This window comes from Molossus molossus, unplaced genomic scaffold, assembly GCF_014108415.1.
Source record: "Molossus molossus isolate mMolMol1 unplaced genomic scaffold, mMolMol1.p scaffold_m16_p_5, whole genome shotgun sequence".
In the NCBI taxonomy this organism is placed as follows: Eukaryota; Metazoa; Chordata; class Mammalia; order Chiroptera; family Molossidae; genus Molossus; species Molossus molossus.
The window spans coordinates 29485103-29506647 of record NW_023425388.1 but is presented as its reverse complement, the minus strand read 5'-3'; the positions used below and the strand labels follow the sequence as shown (position 1 = coordinate 29506647).

At 37.4% G+C, this 21545-nt stretch overlaps 1 protein-coding gene across 8 annotated transcripts in view; it reads left to right on the top strand.

Moving 5' to 3' along the window:
- The window catches only part of IFT80 (intraflagellar transport 80), a 124747-nt gene that overhangs the window by 22155 nt on the left and 81047 nt on the right, over positions 1-21545 (top strand). For 5 of the 8 annotated variants that reach the window (XM_036242778.1, XM_036242777.1, XM_036242779.1 and 2 more), the window contains 3 exons: positions 7214-7324; positions 8766-8834; positions 19791-19900. In XM_036242778.1, the coding sequence (XP_036098671.1) occupies positions 7214-7324; positions 8766-8834; positions 19791-19900 (290 nt within the window). Of the gene's footprint in view, positions 1-715; positions 738-7213; positions 7325-8765; positions 8835-19790; positions 19901-21545 lie in introns of those variants that run through there. The other 3 variants (XM_036242784.1, XM_036242782.1, XM_036242781.1) reach the window with 2 other exon arrangements.

The following is a 21545-nucleotide window of genomic DNA, read 5'->3' as shown; positions in this document are numbered from 1 at the left end:
GCCAGCAGGTGGTCAAGGAGTTTCCTGTCAGATAAAGTTCAGAGATCATTTTATATATTAGTGCTATATTCTTTGTTAACCCAATACTTAAAAAAACACACCATATAACATGAGATTTACCCTCTTAAACTTTTAATTGTACTGTGCAGTATAGTTAACTGTAAGCACAATGTTGTATAGCAGATCTCTAGGGCTTTTTCCTTTGGTGTGAATGTTAACCCCATACTTTAAAAAAAAAAAAACAAAAAAAAAACTTTCTTCAAATTTAATTGTTCAAAAGATTTTCTTTTCTAGTTGCCATCAACTTTTTCCTCTTAATTTTTCTCCCTCAACCCTGGTAGAAAAGATGATAGTCTTTGAGTTTGTTCATCACTCTTCCAGTGTTTCCATTGTCTGACCCCCTCCCTCTTTTGTAAAACATTATGCAGTTTTATCTCACTTTTTAGAGATATTTCTTTAACAATGTGTTAAAAGATTTACATTATAAATAGAATTGAATTAACTGCCGGTTTGGCAGTTCAGCTCAGCGGTTGGAACTTTGGTCCATGGACCAGAGAGTTCTGGGTTCAGTTCCTGCTAAGGGATCATACCTCGGTTGCAGTTTGCCCCCGACCCTGGTTGGAGTCGTATGGGTGGCAACCAGTCAATGTGTCTCTCTCACATTGATGTTTTTCTCTCTCTCTTCCTCCCTTTCTCACTCCCGCTGTATCTGAAGATAACTGCAAAAATGTCCTCAGGTGAGAATAAAAAAATAAAGAGAATTGAATTATTTAAAATGTACTAGGGACTTCCGGTCAAGATGGCAGCGTAGGTAAACGCAGTATCGCGTCCTCCCACAACCACATCCAAGTTACAACTAAACTACAGAAAAACCATCATTCAAAACCGCCTGAAATCAAGCTGAATGGAAGTCCTACAACTACGGATTAAAGAAGCTGCATCGAGATTGGTAGGAGGGGTGGAGGGGCAGAGGGGCGGAGGCAGACGGGCTGGTCCCACACCCACGTGTGGCGGATAAAAATCAGGAGGACACCTCGGCTGGGAAGGTCCTTCCTGAGGACTGAGGGGTCTCCGTCCCACCCCAGGTGCCCCGCTCACGGTTCCAGTGCCAGGAAGAGAATCCCCATAACTTCTGGCTGGAAAAACCAGCAGGAACTGAGGCTCAGGGAAGCTGAAGCGGCTGGAGCCCCAGGCAGCTCCTTAAAGGGCCCACGCACAGACTTGTCGGACTTTCTCCCTCTAAGCTTGGAGGGAAGGCAGCTGGAGGGGCACCAGAGACATACAGGGAAGAACTGAGCTGTTTGGCACTGGAGCGAGGGCTGGAGAGGGGGCTTTCTCCGGGTCAAATGTGCTGTCAGAGGCCTTTGTTCCTTTGGTGAGCCCTGCCCTGGGGCGACAGACAGAAGCCATATCTGGGACTCCAGCAACCTGGCTCACACTGGTAGCCCCGCCCTGGTGACTCCCTGAGGCCCTGCCCCACCCAACTTTTAGGCCCGCCCAAGCTGTTGCCACTTGCTTAACCATAGGATTGGCCTGTCTTGCATCCTGCTTCAGGTTTTTCCTAAATTCTTTCAAACGAGCGGCATCTGGTCTCAGCTAGCCCCATACTCCTCGCTAAGTAATACACAGAAACAAACACAGGGAGGCAGCCAAATGAGGAGGCAAAGAAACAGGTCCCAAATGAAAGAACAGAACAAAACCCCAAGGAAAGAACTAAGGGAAATGGAGATAAGTAACCTAACAGATGCTGAGTTCAAAATACTGCTTATAAGGATGCTCAGTGAACTCAGTGAGGGCCTCAAGAGCATAAAAAAGGGGCCCTGGCCGGTTTGGCTCAGCGGTTAGAGCATCGGCCTGCGGTCCTGAGAGACCTGGGTTCGGTTCCCGCTAAGGGCGCGTACCTCGGTTGCAGTTTGTCCCCGGCCCTGGTTGGTTGTGCGGGTGGCAGCCACTCGATGTGTCCCTTCACATCGATGTTTCTCTCTCTCTCTCTGTTCCTCTCTCTCCCTCCCACTCTACCTGAACAAAAAATGGAAAAATGTCCTCAGGTGAGGAGGAAAAAAAAAAAAAGAGCAGAAAAAAGGACCTGTCAGAAATGATTGAAGCACATTTAGAAACGAAGGAGGCTTTAACTGAAATAAAGAATAATTTACAAAGATTCAATAGTAGAGTATGCAAATCCAAGAAGCAAACCATCGATTTGGAATATAAGGAAGCCCAAAACGCCCAATTAGAACAGCATAAAGAAAAAAGAATCCAAAAAAATGAGGATAGTGTAAGGAGCCTCTGGGACAACTTCAAGCGTGCCAACATTCGCATCTTGGTGCCAGAAGGAGGAGAGAGAGAACAAGAAATTGAAAACTTGTTTGAAACAATAATGGCAGAAAACTTTCCTAACTTGGTGAAGGAAACAGACATACAAGTCCAGGAAGCACAGAGAGTCCCAAACAAGATGAACCCCAAGTGGCCCACACCAAGACACATCATCATCAAAATGCAAAAGGTTCAAGACAGAGAGAATCTTAAAAGCAGCAAGAGAAAGGCAGCCAGTTACCTACAAGGGAGTCCCCATAAGGCTGTCAGCTGATTTCTCAAAAGAAACTTTGCAGGCCAGAAGGGAGTGGCAAGAAATATTCAGAGTGATGAAAAGCAAGTACCTACAACCAAGATTACTCTATCCTGCAAAGCTGTCATTTAGAATCGATGGCCATATAAAGACTTTCCCAGACAAGAAAAAGTTAAAGGAGTTCATCACCACCAAACCGTTATTATATGAAATGATGAAGGGTCTTTTTGAAGAAAAAGATAAAATATATGAACAAACAAAATGGCAATGAATACATATCTATCAACAATGGAATCTACAAACCAAATGAACAGGTAGAACAGAAACATTCTCATAGGTTTAGAGAATATTTTGTTGGTTGCCAGTTGGGAAGGGGGTTGGGGGAATGTGAAAAAGGTGAAGGGATTAAGAAGTACAAATTCATTGCTAGACTGACAAACCTCAAAGGGAAAGGGGTTGGGGGGTGGGAAGAAATAAACCAAAGAACTTATATGCATCACCAATGGACACAGACAATAGTGTGGGAAAAGGCAGGAGGGGGGCGGGAGTGGGGAGGAGGGGGTCAATGGGGAAAAAATGTGGAACATCTGTAATACATTCTACATTCAACAATAAAGATGAAAAATAAATAAATAAGTAAAATGTACTAGGGAAGCTTCTATGTAAGGAATTCTGTTATAAAATCTTTTGTAAAGCCATTAAATACTCCTTAAATTATATTTAGTGAAAGTTGATAGTTTCATACATTGTATTAGATATCTTAATCACTATATTCTCTTATTAGTTAATATGTCTATTTTAAAAATCCCACTTTAAAAAGAATTGTGTGTTCATGTCTTTTTATCAGAAGTTAGCAGTTACTGATCTCTCTGTGGCTTTTTGCAACCATCTGCCAAAACATTTCTGCTATTAAGCAGTCTGCAAAAGTGCTCATGTGCCCTTTTGTCCTAACACCCTATCCAAGCCTTCTCATGTTTCCATGGACATTTCTTAAGGCATTTCTAACTTCATTTTTATTTTTTGTTTTTATCCTCACTCGAGGACATTTTTGTGTTCATCTTCAGATAGAGCGGAGGGGAGAGAGGGAGGAAGAGAGAGAGAGAGAAGCATCGATGTGAGAGGGACACATCGAGTGGTTGTCACCCACAGAACCCCAACCTGGGCCAGGGACAAACTGTAACTGAGGTATGTGCCCTTAGTGGGAACCGAACTGGGGCCTCTCTGGTCCACAGGCAGACGCTCTAACTGCTGAGCCAAACAGTCCAGGGCAGGCATTTCTAACTTTAAAAAATGTGTTTCATAAAACTTTAATCTACTTCTTCTATTCTTTTATATATGTATATATACATATATATATAATATTTTTCTCTTTTTAGTTTATCTTTAACAACAAGTGATTAATTGTATATCCCAGGATTTACATATCCATGTTTTTTATTCAAATTATACATTGTTTAAGAAATCAGTAAATGAATCTTAGTGATTATAGTCTCTTCCCAACCTCATTTCTAGCAAATAATTGGAAATAAATTAATTGCTCTCTAGTTTTGGTCCTGTACTTTATTTTTTATTTTTTTGTCCTTTTGCATTTATCTTCAGATAGAGCAGGGGGAGAAAGGGAGGAAGAGAGAGAGAGAGAGAGAAACATCAATGCAAGAGAGACACATCGACTGGTTGCCACCCACACGACCCTAACTAGGGCCGGAGACAAACTGCAACCGAGGTACATGCCTTTAATGGTAACCGAACCCAAGTCTTTCTGGTCTGTGGGCCAATGCTCTAACCACTGAGCAAACTTGCCAGGGCTAGTCATGTACTTTTAAAACGTTATAGAAAACCTGGAGAGAAGAAGAACTGAAAGAGTTAAATGAATAATTATCGGTTTTTAAATATTTGTTGTATGTAATTTTATATTTATGCTTTATTCTGGGTGTGCTATTCAAGCGATTTGTAATAATCAGCCAATATACAAAGGCCACAGATTTACTGTGTGCCAAATCTATGCAAAGAGCTGACATCAGTTGTCCCAGTATATGTCTTCTATGAGGGCATAGGAAGCAAGAATATTTTAGCACTCATTAGAAAGTCAGTATTTGTTATTTTATGATAAGAAATGTCATTGACCAAAATACATAAAATTTATAAAATATGGAACAGTTTGAAAGACACTTTTTGGATTCTTTATTTCTAGTTCAGGAGTTTGGTTCATCTCTTTGGTGTCGAATTTATTCATTGTATCCAATAATTGTTTAGTGTGTGAATATTCTGTGCTAGGTAATATGCTAACATTTAGTGAAACAGACCTGGATAAAGTAAATAATGGCCAAAGGATTAACTTTCCACTTACTATGTCATCTTTACAGTTTCCTCACTTCAGATTTCTCCCCCCTTATATTTTCCCTGTAATTTTAAGTTAGCCTCATAAAGAGAATAATAGCACAGTTGAATTGAAAGTAATTGTTACATTGAAAAATGATCCAGAGGTAATTATAAAATTAAAAGGAAGGTATGGGGAAAAGTAGATGGTGCTAGCGGTGTTGGATGAAGGAAAAGGGTAGATTATTGTTGAAGTGCTGGAAAATGAATGGGAAAGATAAGAATGTCGAAGTCCATTTTATTTATTTATTTATTCATTTATACTTACTGGGTATGGTTACTGAATTGATTAAATTTAACAAATGCTGATTATGTAAAACCATACTGCAAATAAAAATATGACAAATTTTTAAAAATGTGACTAAATACATGGCCCTCTGCCCTGAATCACAGCCCCCAAAAAAATGCTGCAACAGAGCTACAAATAATATACACTATGTGTAAAAAAGAGGGAGGGACTTTTGTTGGTAGGAATGGGTAGGTGGTCAGTGAAAGAACCGCGGGGTGGTAGGTGTTTAATGTTTTAAAGCCATGGTAAGCATCTGACTTAAATATATTTTTAATGAATTATTAATATTAGTCCAAATCTTGAAAGCCTTAAGTTAAAAGTGAATTGAAACAAAATCAATCCTCTGAGGCAAAATTTGGTTAGGCAGCCATATTATTCTTTTACAGCAAATAAAAAAAAATTATATATACACACAAATTTATATATAAATTTATTTGGAGAAAGTTCCTAATTTCACTGTACTTAATTACTTTATGACAGTCTATATATTACTAAATTTCATGATTATTCAAAACCACAGTGATCTTTTCTCAGATTCCTGTGGTATTTACTTCCTCTTTGTATGGTTGATTTGTTCCCTTGACATTGCTTTTATACTTTGTTTATGTACTTTAAAGTTGTAGTTTTTTAAAATTCTCACCTGAGGATATTTTTCCATTGATTTTCAGACAAGAGTAGGCGGGAGGGAGGGACAGAGAAAGAGAGAGGAGAGAAACATTGACGTGAGAGAGGCACATGGATTGGCTGCCTCCCGCATAACCCAGATCAGGACCTGGGACCGTACTGAAACCGAGGTACGTGCCCTTGACCAGTGATCAAACCTACGACTCTTTGGTCCTCAGGCCAATGCTCAAACTGCTGAGCCAAATTAGCCAGGGCTAAAGTTGTAGTTGTGAGTACGTGAAACACAGAGTTTATTCTTGTATTATTTATTATTGTATTATTTTCCATATGAACAACTGTAAACCTACTTTTGCCCCACCCTGTATGTGTGAACTATTTGAGGTCAGCAACTAAATAGCCTGCTTTTTTGTCTACCTGGTGCCTGGCACAGTGTAAAAACATATGAGGCAAATGTTTTAAAAGTTGGGATTATCAATTGTTACATTAACTAAACAAGGAGGCCATTAGACTGAGGTGACCGATGCCATTGGTTCATGTATGCAAACAAAAATCTAAGCCTATAAGTGCTTCAAGTTTATGTAATTGAAACCTAAGAAAAGCCAATCACAAACAGCCAACTAGGCTTTAAGCTGTAGTCAATAGTTTCCTTACTTTACTTCTGCCTTTTCTCTATAAAAGCCTCTTTCTGAGATCCGAGTGGAGTGCTCCTAACCACTTCTGGTTTGGCGCTGTCTGATTGGAATAGATTTTTGCTCAAATAAACTTTTTTCTCTCTCTTGATTTTAGAGAGAGAGAGAGGAAAGGAGAGTGAGAGGGAGATAAAAACATCAATGAGAGAGAACATCGATTGGCTGCCTCCTACATGGCCCCCACTGGGGATCGGGCCCACAACCTGGGCATTCAACCACTGAGCCGCACTATCCGGGCTCAAATAAACTCTTAAAGTTTTAAAATATGCCTCAGTTTATCTTTTAAAACCATTTCAGTATCTTGGTTCCTTTCCTCTGCACCTTTTCCATGAAAAAAATGGAAGACTATAAAACTGAATAGAAGGCTTTTTTGACATTTCATTTGGTCCCCTTTGGCCATATCCCAGCAGGATTTTATTGTTCCTCTGAATTACCATAGCATCATATTAGTATTTTCTATTGCATCTTTGTTTCAAGGTTTTGTAATTTTGTTTGTGTCTGTTTTCCAGTAGATTTGTGCGTTCCTTGAGAGTAAGAATAATTATATTATTTGCCCTTTGGTCTTCAGTGCCTAGCATTATGCTAACTAGTAGTAGGTAGTCAACAGATGTTCATTGATTGTATAAATTATTTTAATAAAAAAGATTTCTCAAGTATAATTTCTTTTAGGTAAGTTTCATCTGATTTCTAAGTTAGGAAGAGTGGAAAAAAGTGTAGAAGCTCACTGTGGAGCAGTCCTTGCAGGAAGATGGAATTATGAAGGAACAGCGTTAGTTACAGGTAAGCCGTCTGCAAAAATAATATTTTAAGTGAATTTTTTAAAGAAAACGTTCCAAAGGAACAGAATATTTTCTTAGCAATAGTCTTTCAGTATCTAATAGTAAATAATTGGCACAGTTTTGACCTAGACTACTATATAATGTTAAAATTCAAAATGTATTAATTACTAGTTTTTTATACGACCTATAGAGAATATTCTGTCAAAAAATGCTTTTGGAATGTTCAAATAGAGAGTAAGTAAAAGTTGTAATTATTTAAAATTTTAAAATTTAACATATTCTCATTTAACCGACCTTAACTCTCTTCCATCTCCTGTCCTACTGTAAGGATTCTCCTCTTTATGTATTGTATTAGTTGTCTATTGATTCATAACAAATTACCCCAAAGATAGTGACTTAAGATAATAAACATGTATTATCTCACAGTTTCTGTGGGACAGGGAACAGTTTAACTGGGTGGTTCTATCCCAGACTCAAGATGTTGGATGGGGCTGCAATCATGAAAGCTGGATTGGAGCTGAAGGATCTGCTTCCAGGATAGATTCCTTACTTGGATGTTGGCAGTGGCCTTAGTTCCTCACCACATGGCCTTTTCATAGGGTTGCTTTCATGTTCTAACATGACAGCTGGCTTTTCCCCAAGTGAGTGATCCATGAGAGAACAAGATAGAAGTCACAATGTATTTTATGACCCACCCCCAGATGTTGTACTCCATCATTTCTCCCACATTCTATTAGAAACAAGTCATTAAGTGTTTATTGCCCACACTGAAGGAGACAGAAATTAAGTTTCACCTCTTAAAAGGAAGAACAAATAATTTGTGGATATATTTTAAAACCACCACATCTATACCCTGGGCCTTCTGTAGAACTTTCCTCAGTGAGTTGTCCTTTCTCTTGCTTTTATTTTCAACTCCTTTTCCAGTGGTTTCTTTTTCAGCACTTAAAATATCATCCATCTTGAAAATTGAGAAGAAGTAAAAATGCTTCTGTTAACCAATAACTCTCTCTAGCTAGAACTTCCTCTTTCTTTTTAACCCTTTAAGGCAAACAGTTCATAAAAGTAGTCTACGGCTTTATCCATTCAGACCCCAGCTCATTGGAATTTGGCTGCAACTCTTAGTATTACACTGAAAGCAATGTTTTTTAGAATTCTAGGATGGAGATTTCAGTGAAAATGAAAGTATTATTTGAACAATATGCTCATAAGTCTAATGTTAAAGGAAAAAAATAAAAAATTTTGTCATGGAAGTTAGGCTACTTGGAGAAAGTTTTTTGCAGAATAATTTCAATTAAATCATACAGTTATGAAGCACTGTCATTTAGAGGAAATTTTGTCTAAATTTTAAATATGCATTAGTATAGATACTGCTGATTTTTATATGTAAATTTGTTTACATTTATTTTTTATAGCTAAAAATATCAATTATTTTTTCTTTACAGTTGGAGAAGATGGACAAATAAAAATCTGGTCAAAGGCTGGAATGCTAAGATCAACTTTAGCTCAGCAAGGTATCTATTATAATCAATAAAAATATCTTAACATTTTCCTTTTAAAACAGTCTAATATTGGTTAGAGCGTTGGCCTGTGGTCCAGAGAGACCTGGGTTTGGTTCCCGCTAAGCGCAGGTACCTCAGTTGCAGTTTGTCCCCTGCCCCGTAGGGTTTGTGTGGGTGGCAACCAGTCATGTGTCTCTCTCGCATTGATGTTTCTCTCTGTCTCTGTCTTCCTCCTGCTCTATCTGAAATGCAAAAATATCCTTGGGTGAGGATTAAAAAAAACAACAAAAAACAGTCTAATATAGTTTCTAAGACTGATTTTGGTCAGGTTCAAAACTTGAAATGTCTTATTCTTATTTACACTTTATCTCTTACATTCCATATTGCCTGGTGGACCATGGTTACCTGTGTTATTCAAGCCAAAAAAATATACGAAATACTCAAGGGCTTTTTCTTTATTAGTGAATCTATACAAATGCAGTTACAGGATTATGATTTTTTTTCCCAATCTTCTGATTTGGTTAATGATTCTTTTTAAATAATTCTGAAGCATTATGAACATATCTTATTGGAGTAGGATTTGGTAACTAATAGAAATAGAAAACACTGAGTATCTCCTGACTTAAAAAGTCCTAATAACTTCATAATATTAGCACCCTTCCTAAATTATGTTGTACATTTGATTTCTATACTAATGGAAGGGAGCAGACACCCTGATGATCCAAAACTTGATAAGCTACATCTATTTAGAGCAGCATCTCAGTGTTCTATATTAATTGGGAAGAAGTACCTATAAAGTCCGTCTATAAAGTGGTCATTCTTGTTGGGATTTAGATTACATAAGATTTTTTTCTGTGTAGCAGATTTATTTTCTTTTTTTTTTTTTTTTTTTTTTTTATCCTCACCCGAGGATATTTTTCCATTTTTTGTACAGGTAGAGTGGGAGGGAGAGAGAGGAACAGAGAGAGAGTGAGAAACATCGATGTGAAGGGACACATCGAGTGGCTGCCACCCACACGACCAACCAGGGCCGGGGACAAACTGCAACCGAAGTACGTGCCCTTAGCGGGAACCGAACCCGGGTCTCTCCGGACCGCAGGCCGACACTCTAACCGCTGAGCCAAACTGGCCAGGGCAGATTTATTTTCTTGATCATACTTACCTAGGAAGAATAAAGCAGTTTGAATGTTGACCTGAGAATTTATCCACTGATCTTCAGCAGAAGGTTGCCAAAGAACTGCTTGCAGAGTATTCCTCAGATTATATGATAAAGTCATATTGTGAAGCATCTCCAATAATTGACTTCCACAAATTTCCAGATTTCATTTTTTAAGTTATTTGTTCTTAGGATAGTGTTAAAATAGTTACGTTTCTTTAGCTACATATTAACCGAATGTTAGCAAAGGAATCAGAAGTATTGGTGAGCATTTATTTCCTGAGGTTAAATCTTTGCTATAGATAATCTCCAAGTAGTATATTTATCCATAAGTAGAAAATTTAGAGTTTATAGAAGCTTATGGGTGTATTTTAGTTTTAAAAAATGGTCAATTTATTGTTACTTTAGTAATAAAATTTACCGTTAGAAAATAAATTTTATTTTAATCTGCTGGTGGACCTGGGGATTTACTTTTGGCTTTATAGTTTTTGTTAGGGCTAATTATTTGACATTCTCACTCTATGATGTCTGACTTATGAGCATCTGACAGAATTCTTTTAGAGATCACTGCCTTCTTGGAGCTGGGGCTGCAGTTCTTTTTAACTGTTGCTGCTGCTGAGACATGTCCTTTTTTCCTTTCTCTTTTACTATATTTATTGTCTACAGAAGACACAGATCTTCAGAGAAATTCTGAAAGCTTATATCATTACTCACTATGTCTGAATTCTTGCCTAAGAGCCTTCATCAGTGCCCAACTAATGCTCCTACTGTTCCTTTGATTCTTCCCGACACCCATGGATCCATCATTTTGAACTTTCCAAAGTCTAAAGTTGAAAGACAGAATAAGTTGTTTAATACCAACATTGTTAATCATAAAGGGTAGTTGACAATGCTATAGTTTACCTGTATAATGGGTCTGGAAACCAAATTGCTACTTATTTTACTCTTACTGAGAAAATGCATTTAATGTTCCCAAAATTGCAAGGGCAGTTGAAAGCACAGTATGTTCATAATGACTTTATAAATCAGAGGTCACAAACAGGTAGACTTTGGGCTGAATCTTGCCCACTAGCATGGTACAGACCCACTATTAAATACCAAGACATGCCCTGGCCAGTTTGGCTCAGTGATTAGAGCGTCAGCCTGCAGTCCAGAGAGATCTGGGTTCGGTTCCCGCTAGGGGTGCGTACCTCGGTTGCAGTTTGTCCCTTGCCCTGGTTGGGTCTTGTGGGAGGCAGCCACTCGATGTGTCCCTTTCACGTCGATGTTTCTCTCTATCTCTCTATCTCTCTTCCTCTCTCTCCCTCCCATTCTTTCTGAACAAAATATGGAAAAATGTCCTTGGGTGAGGATAAAAATAAATAAATAAATACCAAGACATTTCATATACAAATATGGATTTCTGGTGTCCTGAAAATGGGAAGATCTGGATACATTAGGCCTGCTTTTCAGAATGAATGTAGTCAGCTGGAGTTCAATAGTGGCTGCTCCATTTTTAGTTGGATTTTAAACTTCTCTTCTTATTTTTCTACACTCTACTCACTTCACTCATTTATGTTACATGGGAGAAAACATAAATCTGAAAGTATTTGAGTTTGCAACATCTGCTTTCAATAATAGTGATCATAAAATTTTAATTGTTAGTATGTACTTAAATCTTTATATTTTATTTTTAAATATTATTTAAAAATAGAAAATACATTCACAGGCTTCAGAATTTAAAGCATATAAAAAGGTATGAAGTTACCTTTTATTTATTTTATTTTTATTTTTTAAAATATGTTTTTATTGATTTTTTTTTAGAGAGAGAGGAAGGGAGCCCTGGCCGGTTTGGCTCAGCGGTTAGAGCGTCAGCCTGTGGACTAGAGAGTCCTGGGTTCAGTTCCTGCTAAGGGCATGTACCTTGGTTGCAGTTTGTCCCCGACCCCAACTGGGGCCGTGTGGGTGGCAACCACTTGATGTGTCTCTCTTATGTCTATGTTTCTCTCTCTCTCTTCCTCCTTCTCTCCCTCCCACTCTAACTGAAGATAAATGCAAAAATGTCCTCGGGTAAGGAGGAAAATAAAAAAGAGAGAGAGAGAGAGGAAGGGAGAGAGAGATAGAAACATCGATGTGAGAGAAACATCCATCGGCTGCCCCCTGCATGTCCTCCACTGAGGATCGAGCCTGAAACCAGGCGTGTGCCCTGACTGGGAATTGAACCAGGACCTCTTAGTCAACTGAGCCACACCAACCAGGCTGAAGTTACCTTTTTAAATTAGATTTCTGTTTCTTATATAATCCCTGTTGTCCAGCCACCCAGCAAACATTCCCAGAAGCAATTAGTGTAACTTTTTTGTGAGTAGCAAATGTGTTTTTAAATATATTCCTTTATTTTTCTTTTATAAACAAGTGGTTGTATACTATATCTACTACAATATGTCCTGCTATTTTTACTTGAGTCATGAACTATCTTGGAGATAGTTCTATATAGTTCTATATCAGTAAATAAAAATCTTCAAGCTTTTTCCCAAGTGAATGTATTGTTTTATATTCCTGCTAGAAATATATGAATGTTCCAATTTCTCCACGTTCTCAACACTTGTTATTGGTTGTCTTTTTGATCATAATGGTCCTAGTGAGTGTAAAGTGGTATCTCATTATAGTTTTAATTTGCATTTCCCTAATAATGATGCTAAGCATCTTTTCTTTCTTTCTTTGCAATTTGTAGATCTTCAAATATCTATTGAAATCTTTTGCACACTTTTTAATTGGGTTGCCATTTTATTGTTGAGTTGTAAGAGTTCTTTATATATTCTGGTTAATAGAGTTATTGGATATATGATTTGCAACTATGTTTTTATACATTCTGTGAGTTTCCTTTTCACTGTCTTGGCATCTTTTAAAACAAAAGTTTTGATGAAGTTTGATTTATCTATTTTTTTAAAATTACTTCTGCTTTGGTGTTATATCTAAGAAACCATTGCCTAAAACAAAATCATAAAGATTTATACCTATATTTTCTTCTAAGAGTTTTATAGTTGTTGTGCTTGCATTTAGATCTATGATACATTTTGAGTTAGTGTTTGTGTATGGTGTTTATTTTAGAGAGAGATGAGTGGTTCTTTTTATTCTCTTAAAAGCTAAAATACAGATTATGTCATATAATATAGGTAATTTTATTATATATTCATATCACATAATCATATTTTCCATCAACATTCCAAATAGCTGTAATTTCCTTAACATCAAATGCTGATTATTTTTATCCTATTTGAATTCCGTTTTTTTTTTTCAACTTCACGGTTTATGTTAATTATAAGGTTAATGTGCAAAATTAAATTAGATTTTCATATTTTATTTAGCGAATTGGTATTTTAACTGAGTAATCTGATACATTTTTCTAGATTAATGATTATACTAATTTACTATAGAACTATTCATCTAATATTTTAGTTTTTGATCATTGCTATTACCCACACTTTTATAATAAGGCACAGGCTTTTCCTGTATTATTTCTGGGGAAAATTATTAGAAAAGTTAAGTTATAATGACATTAACCTCAAAGGAAAAATTTCTGGTTACTACAACATTTGTTTGATTTATTAAAAACTGCATGTTTTGAGGGTGATTATAAATCTGAATACTGCAAGCTGGATACTGAAGGCTCAAGTAAGAAGGTCAAGTTAAGTGAGGATTGGGGACTCCTACTTCCTTTGAGGAGAGAAAATATAAATTTTGGCACAAAAATGAAATAAAATAAGCCTGAATTATTGTAAAACTTGGAATTCAATTAACAATGTTGAAAATATCCTTATGATTTTTACAACATGTTTATGTTAATTGTACTTATTCCTTTATAAACAGAAATTAGTCCCTGGATTCCTTTCCTTTTTTGTTTTAATTTTTTTTCTTTATTGATTTTAGAGAGAGAGGAAAGGAGAAGGAGAGAGAGACAGAAACATCACATCGATGAGAGAGAACATTGAATGCCTCCTACATGCCCTCCCCCCTGCCACTGGGGATTTGGCCCACAACCTGGGCATGTGTCCTGACCGGGAATCGAACTGGTGACTTCTTGGAGCATGGGTCGATGTTCAACCACTGTGCCACGCTGGCTGGGCCTGAATTCATTTTTTCATGATTGGAACCAGATATACGAATAGAAAAAGTTATAGTTGTTACCTTCTCTGATGTAAAGAAGGATTAATCCCAAGTTTTGGGAAGAAAATTTGACTGAATTCAAAAATTATTCTTACTGGTACCCTTGAGGCATTTTTTTTATTAGAGAAAAATAATATATAGGCCAGGGATAATTGTAATTAAGCCCTAGCTTGTGTTAAATATTTTAATTATAGTTTAAAATTGGAATAGAATACTGCAAACCTTTTTCACACTATATTCAAATGGAAGAATAGAATGACAAAACATGGAACCTATCCATAATGAATTTAATACAGTTGGTAAACTGGAATTATAGATAACTATAATACAAGGCAGAATGTGCTCATTGCTATAAGGTGCTATGGGAGGACAAGGAAGGCAGAGATTAATACTTGTGGGGGAGGAAGTATCAGAAAACAGTCCTGACAAATATTGCAGCATCTTTTGACTAAGCTTTGAAGGATGAAGAAATTAGGTAAGGAAACAGGCTTGTTGGCAATGGATTGTTTCTGTGGAGGAAGTTAGGTGATCAGAGGCAAAGAGGTGGACAGGCATAAGACATGGAAGTTCGGTGAATAAGAGCATAAGCTTTGAGCCAAGGTATAGGCTGTGTGAGGCACTGCCAGAGGGAAAAAGACTCCGATGGTCTCAGATGCTAAATAGAGGGGTTTGGAGTTTATTTCATAAGACTTTTATTCTAAAACCTTACCAAAAATTGAGCAGGAGAGTAAGAGATAAGGAATGTCTTTTAGGAAAATTACCTTTGTGGTAATATGTAGGATAAATCAGAGGAGATAAAGGTTAAATGGGGGTGGCCAGTAAGGATGTTACTGAAATGTTCCATGCTAGTGCGAATTAAGGTTTGAACAAAGGCAGTAGTGATAGTAATTGAAAAAAATAAATAATTCTCCATGGCTGAGAGGAATGGCTACCCTATAAGGTAAAGAATTCAGAGGAAGAATAAATGAAGGGATATGTGTGGAGGGATGATAGCTTTGAATTATGTCGAGTTTGAAGTTCTGACATGCCTTTGGGCAAGTGGAAATATTGTTAGAGCTCAGAGGTAAAGGTGAGATTCAGTTACAGAAAGGTGAAAGGTGAAGCTATGGGGGAAGTTGAGGTCCTCAAGGGAGAGGTGGCTGATGGAAACTAAAGAAACAAGTACCTTCAATTTATACTTTTTCTCTGTACTGATTCAGTGACATACATAACCCAAAAGTTCCTTTTTAATGTAATAAATCTTACTTGATTACCTATTGTTAGTATATGTCCCTAAAAACAGAATTAAGGGAAATAATTCTCGGTTTTTAAATTTTTAATGTTTTGGTAACAAAAATAGTTGAGTACCTGCCACTATGAACAACACAATAAACAAATGGTTGCTTATTGCGTTACAAAGTAATTTCTAGCAGTAGTCACTAACAGTGTTTATATAGTGCCAGACTCTGCTCTAAGCACTTTGCTCATATTCATCCAATGTAGACTTATACTGCATTCAAGACAAAGATAGCCAATGCTTTATTATAATAGTGAAGCACATTTGTTTCAAAAGCATTCTTAAAAACATTCAAAATCAACATTTTTAGGGGATACCTTTTAGTATGAATGTGAAAAACATGGTGTATTTGACCATGTACTTCCTTAAAACAATTGAAATACATTTTTGTCTCCTCTTCTGTGGTTTAAAATGCCTTCAACAGGTTGAAAGAATTTAGATAATTTGTTTTACAGAGAGATAAGGGTCTGACATTTAACACAACCCCAGGTGCATGTGGTTTCTTAAAAAATGTCAAAAAGGTCACATGATCATATTGTACAAAGTCAGAAAAACAAGAACTTTTTGAGTCTTAACTGAAATGGAACATAAATAAAAATTCCCAATATAAAAAGCAATAAATTACTTATAAAACTATTTTTTTTTGGTCTATTTTCTGTTAATGGTGAAATTAAAAATCTGTTACACAATTTGCTAAACTTTTAGTTTTAAAGTTATTCATTCTGAAAGGCTAAATTTGTTATTTCCATAGTGACTTTGCACAGTGAAGTGTAGCACTAGGAATAATTCAGTGCTTTAATTAGTATGTTTTTAAAGCATTTGAAATATAGATTTGTTTTAAATGCTAATGGGATAGATTTCATCATAATAAAAATCTTCTTTTTTTTTTTTCTGAAGCTCATTCATCCACGTTCATTAATGATCTTTATCAGAATCACCAAATTGGAAATTGTATAGCAATGTGTAGTACACCTCCTTTTGGAAAAGAAAATATTTACACACACACACACACACACAGACACACACACAGTAGTTTCACATTTAACGTTTTATTATAAATACAAAGGGTGAATATACTGAAGACTGCTCTTAGTTCTTGATGTTTCATCCGTTTTGAATATTGTTGGTTAGGAAGATTGAACTAAGGAGATGTAGCTATTAATCTTATTTAAGCTTATTTATCATAAATAGCTCCATATTTGTTTTTTAATTGAAGGAATGTGGTTAAAAATCACGTTATAACAAAGGAAATTACTTAACTTTTCTCCATAAACTTATTTTGTTTTAAACCATAGTAGTTATTATACCTGCTTCTTTAACATTATTATTATTTAAAATAATTGTCTTATAAACAGGAAATGAATAATCTTTGTGTCCCAAAAGGGAAAATAAGTATTCTGAAGATCTGTAAGGTTTATAAACAAGGAAATGGTGACACTGCTGACTTAATGGGGCCACAAATTTAGTGTTAAAGAGGATAAAAGCGTCCCTAGCTCCTCATCCTATACCCCAACCGTGCCTTTTACCACAACTAAAGGACTAGAGTCACATCCTGTATAACTCAATGGGAGTTGTATTTACTGAATTATTTCCTTGGGGGTAGATGTTTGTCATTGTTTATTATACACCCCAGGAAGGTGTAATTTTATTGAACGTATTCATGAAGATTTGTTAATTTGCCCTGGCATTTGTGGCTCAGTGGATAGAGCATTGGCCTGCGGACCAAAGGGTTGTGGGTTCGATTCCCTGTTAAGGGCACGTACTTCGTTTGCAGGTTTGATCCCTGGCCCCAGTCAGGTCATGCGGGAGGCAACCAATTGATGTGTCTCTCTCACATCATTGTTTCTCTCTCTTTCTCCCCCACCCCTCCTTTCCACTCTCTCTAAAAATCAATGGAAAAAATATCCTTGGGTGAGGATTAACAACAACAAATATATGTAAATTTATTTTTTACACAATAACTACAACTATGATAAATAAAGAAGGCACCTATAATTCTATCACCTTATCAAAGAAACTTTCCTCCCATGTTCCCTTCCAGTCCTCACCCAAGAACGGCATTTGAGATATGTGAAAATTTTATTTACTTTTTGGGGGGTGTTTATTAGAGTTGAACTCTGTGCATCTGGAGATTTACTTTTGAAACTCAGGTCAGCTTCTGGCTACTCCCAGAGAATATTCTAAGAAAATGTACTTACCAAATATAGGAAAAGGAGGAGTGCCTTCAGGTTGGCCATCTCATTGGCCATCTGTAGGTTTCTTTGATACAGAACAATCTTAGATGCCATTGATTAAACAGGATATTTAGACCCAATATGATGTCTAACCTAAACCATGGAAGGCATGCTTTAGGATTTGTTTGGACTAGAATAGACTTTCTAAGTCTTGTATACCACTGAGACTTGATCACAGTTGTGTTCTGGCTGGGAAGAAAATGGCACAAAAAGAATAGGGTGCCACTTGAACATAAGCTCTTATCTTACTGAAATTCTACTCCCTGTTGATTACTGATTACTTCCTGTTGATTAGCATGAGTTCGATTTACCGTTTAAATAAATAATTAAATCATATTGGTTGACCACAATCCTCAGATTCACATTTCATTTTTACTGATAATATAAATTCTTAAAAGATTTATTCATTGATTTTCAGAAAGTCAGCTGCTGTAATAATCTGAGTTAGGTGTCCTAGACAACTTTTAAAAGCTTGGTTATATATATATCTGAGGTAATACTTCATAAATTAATTTTATAACCTGATTCACTTTTCTAATTAATAGGTAACTGAGTCAGACAGTGGAGTATAGATAGTTAATACTTCCAATAGATACGAATTTTTAAAAAAATTAGAGTCATATAAAGTATTGCCTTCCAGAAGATATTAGGTAATCTAGAAAGTAATTGAGTTATAAAATACCATCCCTAAATTCCTGTTCAGTATGAAATTTAGTATAATTTATAGTATTGTTATTGGTGGAAGTGGAGTTATTGAGGTGCCACAAGGAAAAGAATTTCCTGAGGCTCCCACAGGAGGATGGGGTTTTGTGGAAAGCTTTACTGATTATGTAAAATTAAGGGGGTTTTCCTCTGAGGTCCTATCTTCATTCATCCCATCTTGGAAAAAGTCTAATCTTGTTTTCAGCAGGGCATTGCCCAGAGTTTCTGTTCCATATTAAAGTACAGTCTAGTCCAGCATCTGGCTAACTTAGCTGCAGTCCATTGTATGTGGGGTGCACATGGCCATGGACTATGCTGCTGCTTAAGGCCACATGGATATGGAGAGAGAACAGGTGAACACATGGGTAAGTGTGGGTCACCAAGCAAGAGAGTGAGAGGAAACAAGGAGAGAGGGAACTCTGGCGATTTTAACCTTCTAAGATTTTATGTGCTTGCAGTGGCTCCACTCTCCTAGCCAATGATTTTTATCCCAAGCTAGACTAATAGGCAAGTACCTTCCCTACCTCACCCAAGTTCACTGTGCATGTCCCTATCTCCCCCTTTATTCAATCCCTTCCCCCAGTGATTTGCAGAGAGTGGACAGGTGGTCCCTTGGGGAGCATGAAGCTATAGCTTGCTGAAGAAGCTGCCCAGATGACCATGCTTATAATGTCTGGCCTCCCCTTTGCTTTCTTCCTTTATTGATATTAAGAAACCAGTTAATTATGACGATAACAATATGATAGGTAACTCAAACTTGTACTTTTCTCCTGAAAGTGGAGTTAACTTTGTCCTAGTTATAGGATATTGGAGTCTTTCTTAGCCTAGCTTTTAGGCTAAAGCCACACTTAATTGATAGCAAGACTTTTCCTAATCTGATATTTAACTTGCCATTTGTGAATTTATAGATGGGAGAGATAGGTCATTTTGGAGTTGGGCAATTTCTATTCATTAGACTACATCTTAAGCAGCAGATGAGCAGAAGTTCTGTTGCCTGTAGCAGAATCAATAATGGGAATTATCTGTAAGGTGAGTATACCATGTATATTTTTGTGTGGAAAATTTAAGTCCATTTATGCTTTGAGTCAGTTTAAACTGATGGTTATTGATGATGGGAAATGATGCCTCTTTATATACCTCTTTATATCTTTAAATAATGTAGTGTATTTAATTTATGTATTTCAATGCACAGTATCTTAAATTCTTAAAAACTTCATCTTTTCTCAGCAAGATTGAAAGTAGTTAAAGATATAGTTTGTCAGTTGTTAAAGTAGATTTTCAGTGGTCAATATTAACCCAGTCTGAATTTTAATATGAGGCTATACTCCAGTTTGAAAGGGCTTTTGAATTAGAAGGAAACTAAATGACACCCAAATTACTTTTTTGATTCTCTTAACAATCTCCCTTTTTATAAGACATGATAATTAAAGTTCATCACTTGTTTTTTCTTTTTACAGGAACACCAGTGTATTCAGTAGCATGGGGCCCTGATTCAGAAAAGGTTCTTTACACAGCAGGCAAGCAGCTGATCATTAAACCTCTTCAACCAAATGCTAAAGTTTTACAGGTACTTCTCAGGCATTTGTAAGTTGTTATCAGGATCTGCCAGACTGCTAAATGAGAGGTCACTTTTTTAGGAGTCCCTTTCTTCTGGGTGGTCTTTTTACAGTCTGAGGCTTTTGAGCGTGTGGTTTTATCAGCCTTTATTATAGAACAGGGAATATCTGGTTATGTTTCCAACAAGGTTCACTTCCTCCTCATTCCAACTCACATTATACCAGTAAATCATAAATGTGTTTTGAGTTACTAAATAGCCACATGATTTGGCACTATTGGCATCTTTGACATCAGCCTCAAATGTATAGATTTGAGACAAAACAGGATGAAATCATAAAACTTTAAAAGCTTGTTTAGACTGTGTTTTTATTATCATTACTATCATCTTTCTCCTCTCCTCATCTATTCAATACACTTGAGGTTTCTCTAAGACTCCAGCATTCTTTTAGTACTTTTGGAATGGAGGGGGAATCAATGTAGAACAATTTAGAACAAATTAGGTATATGTAATTTTACCAGTTATGTAGAAGTAGAACAATAGTGGCAGTTAAAGCAGGTCACTATAGGACAAATTAATGGAAAACCTTTAATGTCCAGGGTTTTGAGGTTTGATTCCAGTGCTAAAAAGAAGAATCATTTTCTTCATGTGTTGATAATGATATCATTTAGTATGTCATAGGCTTTGGAGTTAGTCACCTGGGTTCAAGTGCAAGTTATAAAATATCTTTGAGGGACTTCCGGTCAAGATGGCGAGTAGGTAAACGCGTCCTCCCACAACCACATCAAAGTTACATCTAAACTACAGAACAACCATCACTCAAAACCGCCTGAAATCAAGCTGAATGGAAGTCCTACAACTACGGGATTAAAGCAGCAGCCGCATCCAGACTGGTAGGAGGGGCGGAGGGGACGGGCTGGTCCCACACCCACGTGTGGCGGATAAAAATCAGGAGGCTCCCGCGGCTGAGAAGGTCCTTCCTGAGGACTGAGGGGTCCCTGTCCCACACCAGGTGCCCCGCTCAGGGTTCCAGTGCCAGGAAGAGAATCCCCATAACTTCTGGCTGGAAAAACCAGCAGGAACTGAGGCTCAGGGAAGCTGAAGCGGCTGGAGCCCCAGGGAGCTCCTTAAAGGGCCCGCACACGGACTTGTCGGACTCTCTCCCTCTAAGCTTGGAGGGGAGGCAGCTCCAGGGGCACCAGAGACATACAGGGAAGAACTGAGCTGTTTGGACTGGAGCAGGGCTGGAGAGGGGGCTTTCTCCGGGTCAAATGTGCTGTCAGAGGCCTTTGTTCCTTTGGTGAGCCCTTCCCTGGGGCGACAGACAGAAGCCATATCTGGGACTCCAGCAACCTGGTTCACACTGGAAGCCCCGCCCTGGTGGCTCCCTGAGGCCCCGCCCCGCTCTGCCCCGCCCCACCCAACTTTCAGGCCCACCCAAGCTGTTGCCACTTGCTTAACCATGGATTGGCCTGTCTTGGATCCTGCTTCAGGTTTTTCCTAAATTCATTCAAACAAGCAGCATCTGGTCTCAGCTAGCCCCATACCTCTTGTTAAGTATTACACAGAAACAAACACAGGGAGGCAGCCAAAATGAGGAGACAAAGAAACAGGTCCCAAATTAAAGAACAGAACAAAACCCCAAGAAAAGAACTAA